This window comes from Lutra lutra, chromosome 5, assembly GCF_902655055.1.
Source record: "Lutra lutra chromosome 5, mLutLut1.2, whole genome shotgun sequence".
Lineage (NCBI taxonomy): Eukaryota > Metazoa > Chordata > Mammalia > Carnivora > Mustelidae > Lutra > Lutra lutra.
In genome coordinates, this window is record NC_062282.1 from 51,779,741 (window position 1) to 51,797,857 (window position 18,117).

At 40.5% G+C, this 18,117-nt stretch overlaps 1 protein-coding gene across 4 annotated transcripts in view; it reads right to left on the reverse strand.

Annotated features, from left to right (window-relative positions):
• Positions 1–3,697: 3,697 nt before the first annotated feature.
• Positions 3,698–18,117, reverse strand: part of ATP10B (ATPase phospholipid transporting 10B (putative)) — a 100,561-nt gene continuing 86,141 nt past the window's right edge. For 3 of the 4 annotated variants that reach the window (XM_047730957.1, XM_047730954.1, XM_047730955.1), the window contains 2 exons: positions 11,164–11,351; positions 3,698–6,488 (listed from right to left, as the gene is read on the reverse strand). In XM_047730957.1, the coding sequence (XP_047586913.1) occupies positions 6,026–6,488; positions 11,164–11,351 (651 nt within the window). In that variant the 3' untranslated portion in view covers positions 3,698–6,025. The remainder of the gene's footprint in view (positions 6,489–11,163; positions 11,352–18,117) is intronic. The other variant, XM_047730956.1, reaches the window with a different exon arrangement.

Sequence of the window (18,117 nt, forward strand, 5' to 3'; positions counted from 1 at the left end):
AAACCTGGGTAGTCTTGAAGATAGGATTAGAGGCTTAGAGGCAGCAGCTGAGGGGTTTCAGGACTCACTTTTGACCCTGCAGATGGGAGAAGAGAATTCTGAGAGGTGACTACCTGGTATAACCCTACCCTTCAACCCTAGGCTGCCCTTTTGCAAACAGGGTGATATGAGGAGTTCTGGAAGGATTCTGTGGTCAAATCTACCCTGACTCACTTGCCATATGGCCTGATATTTTCAAATTTTACTCCTTTGGATTAACATTCTGAGATTTAAATGTCCAAGAAGCCCTGGAAAGGACTGCCAGTTAATCTCTGGTGGATGAGGTGGTTGAAGAGCCCTCACTAACTGGTTAGGGAACCCCAGTTCCAGTCTCAGCTCTAATTGTAAATTAGCTGGTAACTCTGGGCTCCTCCACTTACCTGTTATTTGGGTTTTGTCATCTGCCTCTGCAGGGATATCTTTCACCTCATCTTGTGGGATAAAGGTTAGCTGGGGTAAGAAAAGCTCATGACACTGATGGGGGAAAAAACATTTTTCCTAAAAAATTGGTCAGCCAGCCTCCCTTTGCTGAACTGGCACTGGGGACATGGCCTGAGGGTACTATTGCCTCCCAGGTGGTATTGGTTCCTGAGGTGCCTGGGCTTGTCTTTCCTCAGGCTTGACCTGTGAAAGAAAGGCTGGCCTCTCCTGTAGACAGACTGAAAGTCAGGGCACAGAGGAGGGGCTTAGGCATATTGACAGAGGAGGGGCTTAGGCATAGTGATATGCATGGAAGGAGGGTACTGGAGACTCAACTTGGTGCTTTATTTAAAGAGTAAGTGACTGGGGATAGAGAGGTGTTGATGGAGGAGATAGGAGCCTAAAGCTGTTCTTCCCCACTCCTTAGACACCTCAGTACCTGGAGTGAGTCTACAGCCTGTGTGAGGGAGAGAGATGTCCTAGCTCTGGCTTCCCCCTGTCAGCTGGAGATGGTGGCTTCCCTGGCCCTGCAGCTTCTTACAATCTACTGATCTGAGAAAGGCAACCAGGGGCCTTGCAAAGGCTTGGGGGGTTCATTATCTTCCCAAATAGTGTTGCTGTCCTGACTGCTCTACTCCCTCTGAGACCAGCCCCCGTTAATGAGTTTCTTCAACAGCCAGAGTCACAACACTGTTGAGCATTGCCATGTACTGAGCACTTGGAACACAGCAGAGAAAAGATTGCAGGGTCCCTTCATTATGAGATTTTCCACTGTGTGTATGCATGATAGAGAATCAGACAGTTACACAAACAGTAAACCAAAGGCTGCAGTTGCACGAGGGCATTCCGCACTGTACCCCCTCACAAATAGCTCTTAGAACCACAGAATGTTAAAACCAGTCCAGTTCCTACCTTGAGTGTTTGGGGGAAGCCAAGAGAACCTCAGTTTGAGGTTGAAACCTGGTGAAGGGATTTGTCCAGAGTCACAGTGGACACCACTGGCAGAGCAGACTTGAAATTTGGGCTCCAACTCCTGGCTCAGTTCCCCTTCCATCTTGTTTTCCTTGCTTTAGCTGCAAGAAGAGTCGTCAGAAGCAGCAGCTCCTCCATTGATGCTAGGTGGCACCAGAACGCCTTTGAAGAAAAAGGCTCCGGGTTTCAGCTCTTGTCTGACAATACCCATATCCTCATTGTGGGTATCCTAAAGTTCAGATGGGCAGGACTCCTTTTGTAATGCTCTCAAAAGGCCTGCTTGGCCCAGCTCACAATCCCCACCTTCTTTAACAGTGAAATCTTGCCTGGGTTGGAGGTGAAGGGAAGGGCCATCTCTTCTTCAATTGCATGGGAGAATTTGCTTCTATGTGATTTCTCCTGGGGCTTTCAGGGCAGAATAGAAAGTTCTGGCTAGGTGAACAGCTCATGGGAAGATATTTTAGGGCAGGGTAGGCATGAGTTCCAGTTCATCTTAGCTGTTAGTATTTTCTTTACTTAAGATTTTGTCTGACTGTGCAACCCAGCTGAACACAGTGTGGTCTTTCTCTGGGTCATGTGACCATCCAGTCTGTGATGGAGTTAGGGTGGAATTCCAGCTCACTGAATACTGAACTACTTTGCTTCTCAGGAGAATGTGGAGAAGACAAGACCCTCTGTCATCTGTTTCCTACCTGCCTGTTCAGCCCCATCTTGCAGTTGTGTAGCTTCGTGGCTAAGAGTATAGGCTCTGGTTTCAGACTCTTGAATGTTGTCTCCCCACTTGTTAATTGTGTGACTGTGCCATATTTATTTGGTTTGTCTTTGCGTCAGTTTCTCCCTTTGTAATGGGATGCGGTGGATTGTCAATGGCCTCAAATTTCTTTGTAGATCCTCCCATTAAAGGTGGAATGTATTTTCCCCACTCTCTTGAAACTGGGCTGGCCTTGTGATTTGCTTTGATAGAATGTAGTGACATGGATGATATATGAGTTATAAGCCTATGTCTCAAGAGGCTTTGTAGATTCTGTTCTCACTCCCAGAACATTGTTGGCATATGATGATGCTGGCTGACGTTCTCGAGGATGGGAGATCCCAGCCCTTCCACCTCAAACTGCACAGGGAATCATGAGCACATAAGTAATTGTGTTGGTCCACTCCATTTGGTGGTGGTGGTGGTTTGGTATGTTGCAGAAGCTAACTGAAATAGTGGAGCATAATATTACCTACCTCGGAGGGTTGCTATGAGGTTTCCATGATGATGTGCATTAGCCTACTGTCAAACACACAGTGAGCTAGTGTGGTTGTTACTCTTAACATTACTGTGGGGGCACTTACTCTTTCTTATTTGAGTTCTAGTCATCCTGACCTTTCTTTTCTTCTTCTGTATACCAAACTCTTTCTTTTCAGGGCTTTTTTTTTTTTTTTAAGATTTTATTTATTTATTTGACAGAGGTCACAAGTAGAGAGGCAGGCAGAGAGAGGAGGAAGCAGGCTCCCCGCCGAGCAGAGAGCCCAATGCGGGACTCGATCCCAGGGCCCTGGAATCATGACCTGAGCCAAAGGCAGAGGCTTAACCCAAGAGCCACCCAGGCACCCCCTTTTCATGGGTTTTAATAGTTGATTCTCTCCATCTGGAATAGCCCTTCCCTGCCGTATTATCATGGTGAAAGCCTTTTCTGGGAACCACCCTTCCCTTCTTTTTCATTCTTCTTTCTTTTCATAGAGTTCAGCTGTCTCATTTATCTATTTCCTTAATTATAGCTTCCCTTCTAGGTTGTTTTCTCTTCTAGGTTGTAAATCCCCTGAGGGCAGGAGATGGGCCCATTTTCTCTCCTATTTTATCCTTGTTGCCTAACACAGTGCTGTGTACAGCAGGCACCCACTTGATCTTTTCCAAAGGAGTGTAAGGAGGCACCTGAATCAATCTGGGTTGGAGGTTGGTGTCAAGCTTCCATCAAGAGGAGGATAGCCAGGCTAGAGTTTCAGACAGAGGAGACTCTGTGTGCTTCTGCTTCTAATTCTTATAGCCATTTTGTTTTGTGTCACACTATCTTGTTAGATCAGACATGTACCTGATACTCTGTCTGACAAGGTATGAGTTTCTTTTACGATAGGAACTGAATTTCTCACAGCACATAGCACATCACTAGGCATCTAGTAGGAGCTTAACAGAAGTTTATTGGATAGATAAATGGATGGACAGACTACTGAATGAATGCAAGAAGGGTGGATGGATGGATGAGAAGGTACTCAGAAATGCAGGCAATTATGGAAAACAATGTTTATTTTTTTTTCCTCATAAAGGATAACACATTTCCAGTCAATCAGTAAAAGGTCATAAAAGTATGAAAGTGTACTAAGTACAATCATTAGCATAATGTTATAGGAAAAGTTGTTATAACCTTTTCCCTTAAGATGGCATGTTGGATGGTCACAGTTGGTTTGGTTTCAAAGAGGGGCAAGAGTAGGTGACCAGTTGTCTCAGGTGCCCCAGGACTGAGGGGTTTCCTAGGATGTGGGCCCTTCAGTGCTAAAACTTGGAAAATCCCAGGCAATCTGGGATTGTTTGGTCATGCAAGAAAGAGCACAACATCACAATGTTGGGTATGGTTTGACATATATTTACAGTGGTCATTTTTACAAGTTTCCCATTACCTTGCTTCCCCTTAGCTCTGAAATGAAATCCCTGTGTTACTATTGAGGGTGTTACAACTTTCAAAGTGTTTACACGTCCCCTGCATATTTTTGGCTTGATATTCCAGGCCAAGCCTGGAAGGTAAGGCAGTTTTAACCTAACTTGCAGGCATGGCATCTTGCTTCAAGGCTCCTGGCTCCTGGCTCCTAGAGAGTAAAGAAGCAAAGACTCAAACCCAGATCTCCTGAGGCCAGTGTTCTTCCCACTACTCTGTTCTTCTCTAAAACAGCCTACTGCTCTCAATCTGGCTTGCAGGAGTGGGCGGGAATCAAATGGGGAAAGTAGGGACCCCAAGATCCAAGTTTTGGCTCAATCCTCTCATTTGGAACAATTCCTATCATTACTGCTTTGCCTGCTGTGTTCACCTGCTCCTTCTCTAGCAATCAGCATATAGGATTCTCCTGTTGGCCATTATTGGCATCATTATGTGGCAGAGTCAGTAAAAGAGATCCAGTGTATTGGTTCCAAGGACACAATGCTTTAAACCATCCCTCCAGTTCAGGCTTGTCTGCAGAAGTTCAGAGGATGAGCCCAGTCTGTCATTTGCCAATTTGATTGTTGAGATATTTTTGTGCATCTTTGCTGAGAAGTTACTTAAGTGATAAGTCAACTTGTGGGTGGCTATGACTCTTAGGCTCAAAGACTCGTCACCCATGTTGCATCCATCACTAATATACAGGGATTTTTGCTTAATATACAGGTACTACCTTAAGGAGGAGAGGGTTCAGTAGCCTTGTCTGACTTATCCTAAAGACTAGGGATACACTATCCTTGTCCATAATAGGCCTGAATTCTCTTGATAGCCTCTTGGAATTCTATCATGCATTCTTTCATTTCAAAGTACTGTTTTGAGCACTTGTACATTTTGGCATTTGTAACCTCTAGGAAAAAGAAGTTTCCATAATCCCTTAACCTCTGAAATGAGACTTCCTCTGACTCTCCCTAATATAAATGAAGCATGGGCCAGTGTCTTCCAGCTGGTAAGAATCTGGGATAAGCTTAATGATAGAGTTTAATACTGGACCTGTCCTTTGAGGTGTCCTTGTTTGGGCTTAGAGTTTCTCTATCATACAGGTTTATTCTGGGTCCAGAGGTATTAAAGTCTACCAGTCTTATATCTGAATAAGGATGAGTACTTCCATTTAAAAATAAATAAATAGCTTAAACAGTACTGCTCCTATTCTCTTGGTACTGACTGTGGACATATGGTCCTTTAGCAAAATCTTGGGGTTTATAGTGCACCCATTCACTTTTGCATGCTGATGTTGTTGTCTCTTATACTAGCTATGGACCTACAACTCTCAGAAGTGTCTGTGATACTGAGTTCAAACCTAGTTTTAATCTTTAGATGTTTTCTTTGGCTTAGAGACAGAAAGCAACCCAATTCTCTATGAATGAAAGTATTGTTAAACTTGACATAATTACCACTGCAATACACTCAAGATGAAGTACCTTTGTATATGGGTCTCTTCTGAAACTTTAACTTTTGGCACAATAAGATGAGGTGATGGCTTGACAAGCTCAGAAACTTCCATATCCTGAGAGACTGCCTGGGTAGATAGATCTCTTGGAATCTTAGAAAGTTATGGCCCTGTTGTGTTGGCCATTGGCTCTACTTACCTAGAAGGTCACAGCAATGTCTCTGGGCTAAAATATTTAACAACTCAATATATTAAAAACATAGCTTTCTTATAAAAATTTTGATGGCATAATGTGCTGCCTGGCAGCAGGAGAAAGCTAGAGGTTGACTGGTTTCCAGTCCTTTGTGAAAGCCCTTGGGGCCAGCATTTTCTCCAAGGAAGTCAAGCCTGGTTCCTCCATGAAGAGGAATATTCATGGGTTAATTAGGCCATCAACTGGGTGGCTTCCTCTGAGTTTGTACAGATTTCTGCAGGCCATTCATATGGTCATTGAACTCTGGGACCGGCGATGACTGCCCCTGCTTAAGGGCCTGTCCTCATCAATCTGTCCACCCCTTGAGTAGGCTCCTGAAGCCATTGTTCTGCTAGGTCCCAGAAGAGGGTATTCCCTGGATGAGGGTTTAGCTGAGGATTCCCCTGGGCATGGGTGATCCTTCAGATGGTCTCTGCTGCATTTCTCTCCATGTAGCACCCAATCCTCCTTGTACTTCCTCTTGGGAGGGCTAGAGCTCTTTGGGCTACTGGCTCTGAAGTCTTGTTCTGGGACAGGTGGCACTGGATGGTGGGTGGGCTGAGCCTCTCCAGGAATAGAGACAGGCCTCCGTCTGCTTCTCCAGCTCTGTATTTCTAGGTCTCTTTTGTCTGTGGGGAGTTTGTCGATTTTCTGAGCTTTTAAGATCAGAGACTTCCCATAAGTCCCTTGTAGAGATAGGAAAAAGTACCTGGTGGGAGACAACACAATAAAAGTACTTTGTTTTTTGTGGACTTTTTGAATTTCAGCATTGGAAAGGGCCTTAGAATCCAATTCCCCACACAGGGCAAGATCCTCTTTGTTATAGTCCTGACTGTTGGCTATCAAATCTAGGCCTGGGCACCTCTGGTAATGGGGAGTTCAACAACAACAAAATATAATAGCTAACATTTATTGTGTGTCTGAGCTATCCTAAGTGTTTTAGGTATTAACTCATTTCATTCTTCCAACAATCTTGTGCAATTTGTACTTTTGTTTCCCCTGTGTACAGATGAGGAAACTGAGGCACCAAGGGATTAAGTGATTTGTCCAGAGCCACACAACGACAGAGCTGTGATCAGAACTGAGCACTCTGGATCCCAAGGCTTTTATCTACCATGTGAAGGTGGTCCATTCTATTTCTGGGATATTCTAATTCAGGTAAATGTATTTGCTTTGTAATATCAACCCTTTGTGGAACTTACTAATTTTTAAGTAGTTTCTAAATACATATTTCCCCTGAATCTATGGACTGACTTGACAGCATCTCTGTATTATCACTATTTTCTAGATGAAAAAACTGAGGACCTAATTGACCTCCCTGATGGTTAACTCAAGTGTTTCTTTGTTTCTGCCAAGTTGAAGGTGGACTCTGGGAGTCTCTGTGTTTGAATCTTTTCTCTAGTCCAAGTTTAGAGAAGAAAGGAGTGGGGAGGTGAGTAAAACTATATGGTGTATGGAGAAAGAATCACACCATTACACCATCTTATGATACTGGGCAATTCATGTTCCCTCTTTTGGTGTCAATTTCCTAACCTAAAAGGTAATTCAACTGGTCAGGAGAACACTCATGGTCTTTTCCAAAAATAATTCTTTAAAAAGTTTTATTTCTAAAGCCTTATAGAAAGGCTCCATCCTTCCACTATTGTCTAAAAGCTTTAGGGTAACCTCACAGTGGGCAAGGGTTTCTGAAGACAACAGTAGGTCCAATGGCATAAGATAAAATTTCCCCTATTCTTTCCATCTCACCCAGTGAGGCAGTACAGGTAGTCATGTATATGTTTCAGGAAAGATTCAATTTCTTGGAAATTTAAGCCTTTCCCTCAAGTTATCACTTTCTTTTCTCCATCCATTTATTTAACAAATACCTGTAAAGGCCCTACAATAATCCAGGCCTAAAAGGATCAAACTGTGAACAAGACAAGGTTCTTGCTTTCATGTAGCACATAAATAGACTTTTATAAATGGAGAGAGCAATGAAAAGTGTCAAACACCTGATCTGGTGTGAGAGCCCTTCCTTGAGAAGAAAACATTTAAGCTGAGGACTGAGAGATGTGTAGGAGGTAGTCAGGCAAAGAGGGGATGAGAACAAAATCCTGCATACAATGGCTGCAGTATGGAAAGTGAGGGTAAGAGTTGGGGAATATGAGACAGAAGGGTTTGGTAGGGCCAGAGCAGGCAGGGACTGTAGCCATATCTTGGGTTTTTGTGCTTTATTGTGATGGCCTTGAGATGCTCTTGGGTGGGGGGTGGGACATAAACAGATGACAAAATTATACTTTGACACAATGAAAATGGGTTAGAGCAAACCCATTAGGAGACTGCTGAAGTAATTTGGGGTAAAAAGATTAGAAATGGAAGTAGTAGATGGATTTGACAAATACTAGGGGATAAACCCATCTGTTCTTCTGACAAGTCAGATATGAGGTGATAGGTGGTATTAAGGATAACTCCCAGGAGTTTGTTCTGTCCTGGTCCTAAGTGGGTAGCATTTGATGGAGAGAACTCTGGAAGAGACCTGTTTCTTTGATGGCGGTGCTGATAGAGGATGGATCATGAATTAAATTACAGATGCCTCTGTTTCCTCAGAGTAAACGTGACTCATGGTGGTGATGATAGGTAGCTAGAAAGATACATCTGGAATTCAGAAGAGAGTCTGGACTAGGAATTTATACTGGAGATTCATCTATTAAAAATGATACTTAACTTCACAATAGTGGTTGCTATGTCTATGGAGACAATATAAAGTTAGAAGACAGAAGAACCTATGACCAAGGCTAGACATCCACATGTCAAGAACACAAACCAGCAAAGGAAGCAAAGAAGTTGGAGAAAAACAAACAGAGTGTTGTGTTACTGAAGCCAAGGAAAGAGTGTTCAAGGATGGTTATCCTCCCTTATAGCTAATTAAGATACTGCTTTGTGTTGTAAACTTAGTGCAGTAGTTTCTTTTGTTTTATCTGTAAAATAATTTACATGTTCCTAGTTTAAGAGAATCTGTACATTTCTTTTATACTGCTTGAATTAATTAGACCAAGATAAGTGAGGTCACAGCTAGTGGGCTAATTATCACAAGCTTGGTGTGTGAAATCAATCTCCATTATGATAAACGTAGTTTACAACTTTAAGTGAATGAGTAGTTTTCTGTGGCAAACATTCTTTCATGTAGATTTCTATATGAAACATTTATTTTTCCAAGATTATGAGTCTATAGTCCTTGGAACTATTAAAATAATCTTTATCAGAGGAAATATCTGCTTTTCTTAGTAAATGATGATAAAGAACAGAGATTTAACTTATGCGCTATGTTAATTAGCAAGCAAATATTTGTTAACTTTTTCCTAACTTGTCCCCTATCTGTTATAACAAGCTCTAATGCTGAAGGCTTGTCTTTTCAAAACAGTTGTCAACAGTCTTGATACTTTTTAAATATCCTTAGCAACCTGATTGGTTTTGGCTCTAGGTGTTTCCCACCCAAGCGTAAGACAAAGAATATAGGCTAATGACTTTTCCTTCCATACCCTAAATATGATATGGAACAGGGGAGCTCAGTCCTTGGCTTGTGGTGATCGTAACTGTTTAATCCAAAAGTGTGAACAAAAGTACTTAACCCAAAAGTACTTAAGCCACATTCTTAATGGTCTCTCCCAAGGAGTTGGGCCGAAGAAGGGGTGGGGTGGGGTGGGCAATATATCCTCTGAGGCTTGTACTTGTTCTTAATTGCTTCCTGCTCTTCACTCAAGGCCCTTTTTCAAAACTTGTCACTTCTCCTGTATTATGATAACAGTTCTATTGGAATTGTCTGTTGGATTGCAGGTTTCTTAAGAAAAAGGGTCCTCTTTTATTCCCCTTTCTTTTCTAACCTGGATTGCTCATTTGTCTCAGAATGAAGCCTATGTGACAGGAACTGTGCTAAGTATTGGTTATATAAATATAAGGAGTATACCTTCTGTCCAGAAATTAATGGCCAGACAGAGATAGATGATTTATAACAAATGGCTACAGGCAGTGACAGAGACACACCCAGGTGATGGGAATGTATTTCCACTTGAAGGTAGGTGAAATCATAGAAGGGTTGGAATTGGTCATGCCTGAAATGTCAAAAGATGAGGAGGTTTGGTAATAGAAAGTGTATTCCAAATAGAAGGAACAGCATGAATAAGAGCAAGAAGGTGAGGAGACCTTGTGTTTCCATCTAGGTATCGTCAGCCTTCAACCTTGCATCAGAGGTGCATCAGAGATCAAGGTTCTGAGCTGGCTTAGGACAAGGAAATGGAGACCAACCTAGGTAAGCAAGCTGCCACATTTATTAAAGGAAGTATGACTGGCTATGGCTCTCTAATTTTGGATTAGAGAAAGTTCTGCACAATATTGAGATAGTCTGTTTACTACAGTTTATGATGATAAGGTGGCTGAATTTCAGTGTTCAGAGTGGTGAGATCATAAGGATGGAAAGGGGCTAAGTCCTGAACACATGTACATGTTCAAGTTCACTGACTGTTCTAACTCGAGTATGGGCCGCAGAACAGAACACTGGCCACAAAATTGGGAGAATCCAGTTCCCACTGTGGTTTTTGGTGGACTTATAGAAACATTAGGGTCCTTCCTGGGACTTAGCTGTCCCATGAGCAAGTGGCACTAGAACTATAGCTCTGCCTAACATCTAGTTGATGGCAAAAGCAAAACAAAGTGCTAGATAGTGTGTAGCAAGAATGAGCTTCAAGGAAATGCAAGGCATGATTGTTGTTATTCTTCTGGAAAAGTAGAATGCGGGTTTAGGCCAGAAATGTTAGAAATAGTCTTTGGGCTGGAATGCTTTATTGGCTAATACACATTTTTTTATGTGTAATAAATTTGAATTATTTTAAAAAGTTGGCTATTTCATGCAAAATTTGAACTTCTGAAAGAAGTCTAAAGCTCTGAATGCTGAGACTTGATCTTTTGTGGTGACAATGATAGGGAGAAGCTGAGAAGGTCTTTCTCCCCATGTCTGTACTATACCTGGTTTACTGCAGTTGTGTGCCTGTCCCTATAGTTATTAGAGTTATGAGACTCCTGGGCTAATAAAGGATCACAGAACTTTTCAAAATGATCCCTTATACACAACAAAATTTGTAAGGCAATAGGGCAGGAATTATCATTTTATAGGTGTCACAACTGAGGGCATGCCAGTTGGTGACTTTGCTACTCTGTGGCTGACCTCCGATCAGAGTCCCTCTTATTTGCCTTCTAATTCATTATTCTCTTGATCTAATATCCTGTTTTTGAAACAATAGCCTCAAGTTTCCCAGCAGGAGTCAAACTCCTGACTCTTGGCTTAGGAAAATAGCTTATTAAGCGGGGGGACTTTTATGGTTCTAGGAAGAAAACAATCCCTGTGCTCAAACCTTGGGAGAAGAGCCATGACCGGTGTGAGGAAACAGACGAGGTAGAAAGTGGGGTCTGAGAGCTGGCCTTCCATCACCCAGTAGGGATTGGTGGGACTGTTGCAGATGACGCAGGTGGCATTGTAAACAAGGGATACCACAAAATACATCAGGAAACTGCCTATAAGAACAAGCCCGTGGATAATGGTCTGTGGAAGGAAAGGAAAAGTAAACACTGTTGAAACTATAGCTTAGATCAGGGGGCAGTGAAATCATGGCACAAACTTCCTTTTAAACTTTTTTTGAGGGGGGAATGCAACACACACATTAAAAAATTCAAAAAAACCATGCAGTTTAATGGAGCATTAGAAGCAAACACCCATATTGCTATCACCCAGAATTTGAACATACTTACTCAAAGAACCCCTAAAGATTCTGTCTCACCCTTGAATTTGGTGATACTTACAAGCCATTCTTTGTAGTTTCACTGCCTATATACTCTGTTTTTCAAATGTTAGATAAATAAAATCCTGTTTGGTGTGAGGAATCCATTTTTTCCACATGTGGCTGGCAGTTTATTCATGTTCAAAGCAATAGTGTGTCCTGTTGTCCGATCTTATTTTGTCCTGTTTTGTGTTCTTTTACCCATTCTTATCTTCTTTTAAACTTGATTATTTTGTACAATTTCATTTTCTCCCTTTACTGGTTTGAAAGCTGTGTACTCCATTTCTTTTCTTTCATTGATTACTCAATAAATGATAATAAGCAATCTTAACTTACCATAGTCTAAAGTATGTAACTACTTTTCCCTACTCCTGAATCATACAAGGGCTTTAGAGCACTTTAACTCTGTTTAACTCCCTCCTGACTTAAATCTTATAGCTATTGCATATTTTAATTCTATCCTCTTTTAAAGCAGACAAGTCATTATTATAGTTGAATGTCATGTCAGTGAAAACTGACAGTTACTAAAATTCATATTAAATTTCTACCCAAGAAAGAGAGTGTCTGGCTTCAAGTACTTTCAAAAGGGAAATACACTTTCTCATAATGATTTTAGTAACCGACTCCTTCCAAGAGCACCAGAAATTACAAGTAACTACCGGTTTAGCTGGTCTAGAAATGCTTTGGGTGGGTTAATAATGCTGAATGGGGAGTGAAAGGAAAAGGTCCCCTCTTTGAAAGCAGATGCATGCAGTGCTGTGAGAAGGTGGGCTGAGCAATCAAGGTACAGAATCTTTAGTTCATCACCCATGTGATACACAGTTGAGGCCTGATTGTACTTTTCAGGGCCTTTTGAAGGGCTAAAAAAATTCTAGTGGTTAAGAGGGTGGTAGATAGTAGAATTCCTCTTGGAAAATGTCTTGAGCTAGTTTTCTTTTATTTAAATGTAATTAAATTGTAAAATATTTCAAGCAAACAGATAGTATACCTCATATACCCAACATCCAGCTTTATCAATTTTAACTATGTCATATTTCCTCCAGTTTTCACTAAAGAAATTTAACATATACAATTAAAGTACCCATGATTCCCTTGCAAATGTTCTCTCTTCAGTCTCGAACGTAAATTCAGTGGTTTACCATTCTTTTTTTTTTTTTAAAGATTTTATTTATTTATTTGACAGACAGAGATCACAGGTAGGCAGAGAGGCAGGCAGAGAGAGAGAGAGAGAGAGAGAGAGGAGGAAGCAGGCTCCCTGCTGACCAGAGAGCCCGATGCGGGGCTCGATCCCAGGACCCTGGGATCATGACCTGAGCCGAAGGCAGAGGCTTTAACCCACTGAGCCACCCAGGCGCCCCAGTGGTTTACCATTCTTACGCATATTTTATACATACATGTTTATGAATGCGTCTTTAACTTTTTTCACTAGACCTAATGCTTTGGAATGCCATCTTTGTTGATGGATCTGGCTTTGGTTATTTATTTTAACTGTTCTATTATATGAATATGCCACAATTTATTTTCCCATTGATGAACATTTAGGCTTTTTCCTTTTTTTTTTTTTCTCCTGCTATTAGGAACAATACTATAATAAGCATTCTTAAAGACATCTCTGTATATACACATGTAAGAGTATTTCCAGGGTGCATTATACTTAAAAGTGGAATTGTGTCCTAGCAGGTGAGTACTTAAACTCCTCCAGCTATTTTTTTTTTTAAAGATTTTATTTATTTATTTGACAGACAGAGATCACAAGCAGGCAGAGAGAGGAGGAAGCAGGCTTCCGGCAGAGTAGAGAGCCTGATACAGGGTTCCATCCCAGGCCCCCAAGATCATGACCTGAGCTGAAGGCAGAGGCTTTAACCCACTGAGCCACCCAGGCGCCCCAATCTCCAGCTATTTTCAAACTGCTCTCTAGAGTGGTGGCATCAGCTTATAGTTTGTGGTCTACTACCAGGATATGAAAGTTCCTTGGTTGGGCTTTCTCAGCTTTCACATACTTCTGAGTTAATTTGTCAATAATTTATTTAGAATTTTTATATCTCTGTTCATTTAGTCAGATTGGTCTATAATTTTCTTTCCTTGAACTTTCTGTGCCTATTTTGGTATCAGGATTATTTTAGCCAATTTCTTTAATGGTGACTGATTTATTCAGGTTTGCTAAATGACCTTGGTTATGTTCTGGTAAATTTTTTTATTTTATTTTATTTTTATTATTATTTTTTTAAATCATTTTTTAAATTTATTTTCAACATAACAGTATTCATTGTTTTTGTACCACACCCAGTGCTCCAGGCAATCTTTGCCCTCTCTAATACCCACCACCTGGTTCCCCCAACCTCCTACCTCGCCACCTCTTCAAACCCTTCAGATTGTTTTTCAGAGTCCATAGTCTCTCATGGTTCATCTCCCCTTCCAATTTCCCCCAACTCCCTTCTCCTAACTCCCCATGTCCTCCATGCTATTTGTTATGTTCCACAAATAAGTGAAACCATATGATAATTGACTCTCTCTGCTTGACTTATTTCACTCAGCATAATCTCTTCCAGTCCCGTCCATGTTGCTACAAAAGTTGGGTATTCATCCTTTCTGATGGAGGCATAATACTCCATAGTGTATATGGACCACATCTTCCTTATCCATTCGTCCGTTGAAGGGCATCTTGGTTCTTTCCACAGTTTGGCAACCATGGCCATTGCTGCTATAAACATTGGGGTACAGATGGCCCTTCGTTTCACTACATCTGTATCTTTGGGGTAAATACCCAGTAGTGCAATTGCAGGGTCATAGGGAAGCTCTATTTTTAATTTCTTGAGGAATCTCCACACTATTCTCCAAAGAGGCTGCACCAACTTGCATTCCCACCAACAGTGTAAGAGGGTTCCCCTTTCTCCACATCCCCTCCAACACATGTTGTTTCCTGTCTTGCTAATTTTGGCCATTCTAACTGGTGTAAGGTGATATCTCAATGTGGTTTTAATTTGAATCTCCCTGATGGCTAGTGATGATGAACATTTTTTCATGTGTCTGATAGCCATTTGTATGACTTCATTGGAGAAGTGTCTGTTCATATCTTCTGCCCATTTTTTGATATGATTATCTGTTTTGTGTGTGTTGAGTTTGAGGAGTTCTTTATAGATCCTGGATATCAATCTTTTGTCTGTACTGTCATTTGCAAATGTCTTCTCCCATTCCGTGGGTTGCCTCTTTGTTTTCTTGACTGTTTCCTTTGCTGTGCAGAAGCTTTTGATTTTGATTGAAGCAGTGATCAAAAACCTCCCAAAAAACAAGAGCCCAGGACCTGATGGATTCCCTGGGGAATTCTACCAAACTTTCAAAGAAGAAATAACACCTATTCTCCTGAAGCTGTTTCAAAAAATTTAAGCAGAAGGAAAACTTCCAGACTCTTTCTATGAAGCCAGCATTACCTTGATCCCCAAACCAGGCAAAGACCCTACCAAAAAGGAGAATTTCAGACCAATATCACTGATGAATATGGATGCTAAGATTCTCAACAAGATCCTAGCAAACAGGATCCAACAGCACATTAAAAAGATTATCCACCATGACCAGGTGGGATTCATTCCTGGGCTACAAGGATGGTTCAACACTCACAAATCAATCAATGTGATAGAACAAATTAATAAGAGAAGAGAGAAGAACCACATGGTCCTCTCATTGATGCAGAAAAAGCATTTGACAAAATCCAGCATCCGTTCCTGATTAAAACGCTTCAAAGTATAGGGATAGAGGGAACATTCCTGAACTTCATCAAATCTATCTATGAAAAACCCACAACAAATATCATCCTCAATGGGAAAAAGCTTGCAGCCTTCCCGTTGAGATCAGGAACACGACAAGGATGCCCACTCTCACCACTCTTGTTCTGGTAAATTTTACATGTAAAGAAATTACCAACTTGTTTTAAATTTTCAAAAAATACCTAAAATTTTTATCTATAATTACCAATCATTCTCATATTTTTGTGGTCTTTTTGGTGTCTTTTGGATCAGGTTTGCCAGAGATTAGTTTTTTTAAGTTAAAATTTCAGTTAACATACAGTACAATATTAGTTTCAGGTGTGTGATACAGTGATGCAACAAGTCCAGAAAACACCCAATGCTCATCACAAGTGCTCTCCTTAATTCCCATCTGCTATTTAACCCATCCCTCAACCACTTCTCCTCTGGTAACCATCAATTTGTTCCTTATAGTTAAGAGCCTGTTTCTTTGTTTGCCTTTCCTTTTGCTTGTTTGTTTTGTTTCTTAAATTCCACATAAGTGTGGTATTTGTTTCTCTGACTGACTGACTTTGCTTAGCATATACTCCCTAGATCCTATCCCTGTTGCTGCAAATGGCAGGATTTCATTCTTTTTTTAAGGCTGATTAGTTTTTATTAGGGTTTTGAAGAACTCAGTTTTGGTTTTATTGATCCTTTCTATTAAGTTCCTTGAATTGAATTCTTGGTTTTTTTTTTTTTTTTTTTTTTTTTTAAAGATTTTATTTATTTATTTATTTGACAGAGAGAGAGAGAGAGAGATCACAAGCAGGCAGAGAGGCAGGCAGAGAGAGGAGGAAGCAGGCTCACCGCCAAGCAGAGAGCCCGATGCGGGGCTCGATCCCAGGACCCTGAGGTCATGACCTGAGCTGAAGGCAGAGGCTTAATCCACTGAGCCACCCAGGCGCCCCATCTTTTTGTTTTTTAATAATAAAAGTATTAGCTTCATCCCACAAGTTTGCATATGTGGCATTTTTATAGTCATTCAGCAATAGTTTCCATCATGATTTACTCTTGACCTCATGGGTTATTTAGAAGTATATTTTGAAACTTCCAGACATGTTAGGTTTGTTTGACTATCTTTTTATTGTTTGTTTTTAATTTAAATGCATTGTCAGAAAAGATGATTATGATTCTTTCAAATTCCTATAAGAATTTAGAATTTGGTCCTTCAGTTTTTGGTACATGGTCTGTGTGTTTTTGAAAAGATGCATGTTTACCAACTACATTAGATCAAATGTGATAATTTCAGGCTTTTATATTCTTTCTATTTGATCTGTTTCGGATAGCATTGTATATAAATCTCACACTACAATTGTGAATTTGTCTATTTGTCCTTATGTTTGCTGGACAAAAAAATCCAGTTTGATAATTTTTGCTTTTAATAGGTGAATTAAACCCATTAACATTTATTATGAGTACTGATACATTTGGATTTATTCTGAACATCTTATTTTGTGGGTTTTTTGAGGGGGGCTATCATTTTTCTTTGCTCTTAACTTTTTATCTTTCCTACACCATGCAGAATTGATAGTTTCCTATTTCCCTCTTATTTTTTTCTATTTCTTTATGGCTAAACCTTAAGTTTTGAAGATACATTTTCAAGTATTAAGAGACCTTAAGTTTTGAGACACACTAAATAAATATGGACTTTCATGGCAAAATTGATAGTTAAATACATATTTCTATTCTCTTATTAATGATGAATATTTTAGCATAAATTGCCTAATGAACAATCCTTTCTTACCTTGTTGTTGTTTCTTACAGTTTGGCTTTTATGTTCTTACAGAAGTATGTTTCTTCTTTTGCTGAGGGTCTGGGAGTAGCAAACCTTACAATGTCTGTTTATCTGAAAATGTCATTGATTTTGCCCTGGTTCTAAGTGATGTGTAACTGTTTGTTATTTCCCCTCAGGTCTTTGAAGATAATTATTCCATTGTTTTCTAGCTTCTATTATTTGTCAGTTTAACGGCTTTCCTTTTCAAGTAAGCTGTCCATAGCCTCTGGTCGACTTTAAGATTGTCTCTTGTATGCTATACAGTTTCACTGTGATATATCCAAGTGATATGTTCATATTTATTTTAATTTTCTGTTATTATCTCTTCAGATACTGCTTCTCTACCATTTTTTTTTTCTTCTTCTATGACTCTTATGTGGATGCTGGAGCCATTTATTCTAGCCATTATTCCTTTGAATTACTTTATCGTACTTGGTGGCATTCCAGATGATTTCCCAATCATATCTTCAGTCTGGTAGATTTGGTGGCATTCCAGATGATTTCCCAATCATATCTTCAATCTGGTAGTTTACTATTTGTCAGAGCCCGATCTAGAGTGGATCCCACAAAATGCATCCTTAATTTCAGTGACAAAAGTGTTCATTTTGAAGAGTTCTATGTTTCCTCAGCTTGGTTCAGTTCCCAGTATTAAAATTGTCTTTGATCCTTACCTCCCTTCCTCATGGCCTCTGATAAAACTGGAATTCCAAATAGCATGTCCTTGTCAACTTTTCTTTAGCTTGCTTTCTTGAGTGGGCTACTCTAGCCAAGGCCTTGAACCTAGCAGTAAACAGGGCTCCAATCTTCCTTACCCCATAGGGACCAGACTCCCCACTGCCCCAGTCAGTTTCTTGTCCTGGATTCTGGAAAGCCTTTAGTTTGAGCCAGGCCAGTACCTCTCCCTCCTCTACCTCACTGTTTTTCAGCCTCTTCTGTTGCTGGTGCTTCTTGAAGAAATTTATCCTGTGCTTAAGC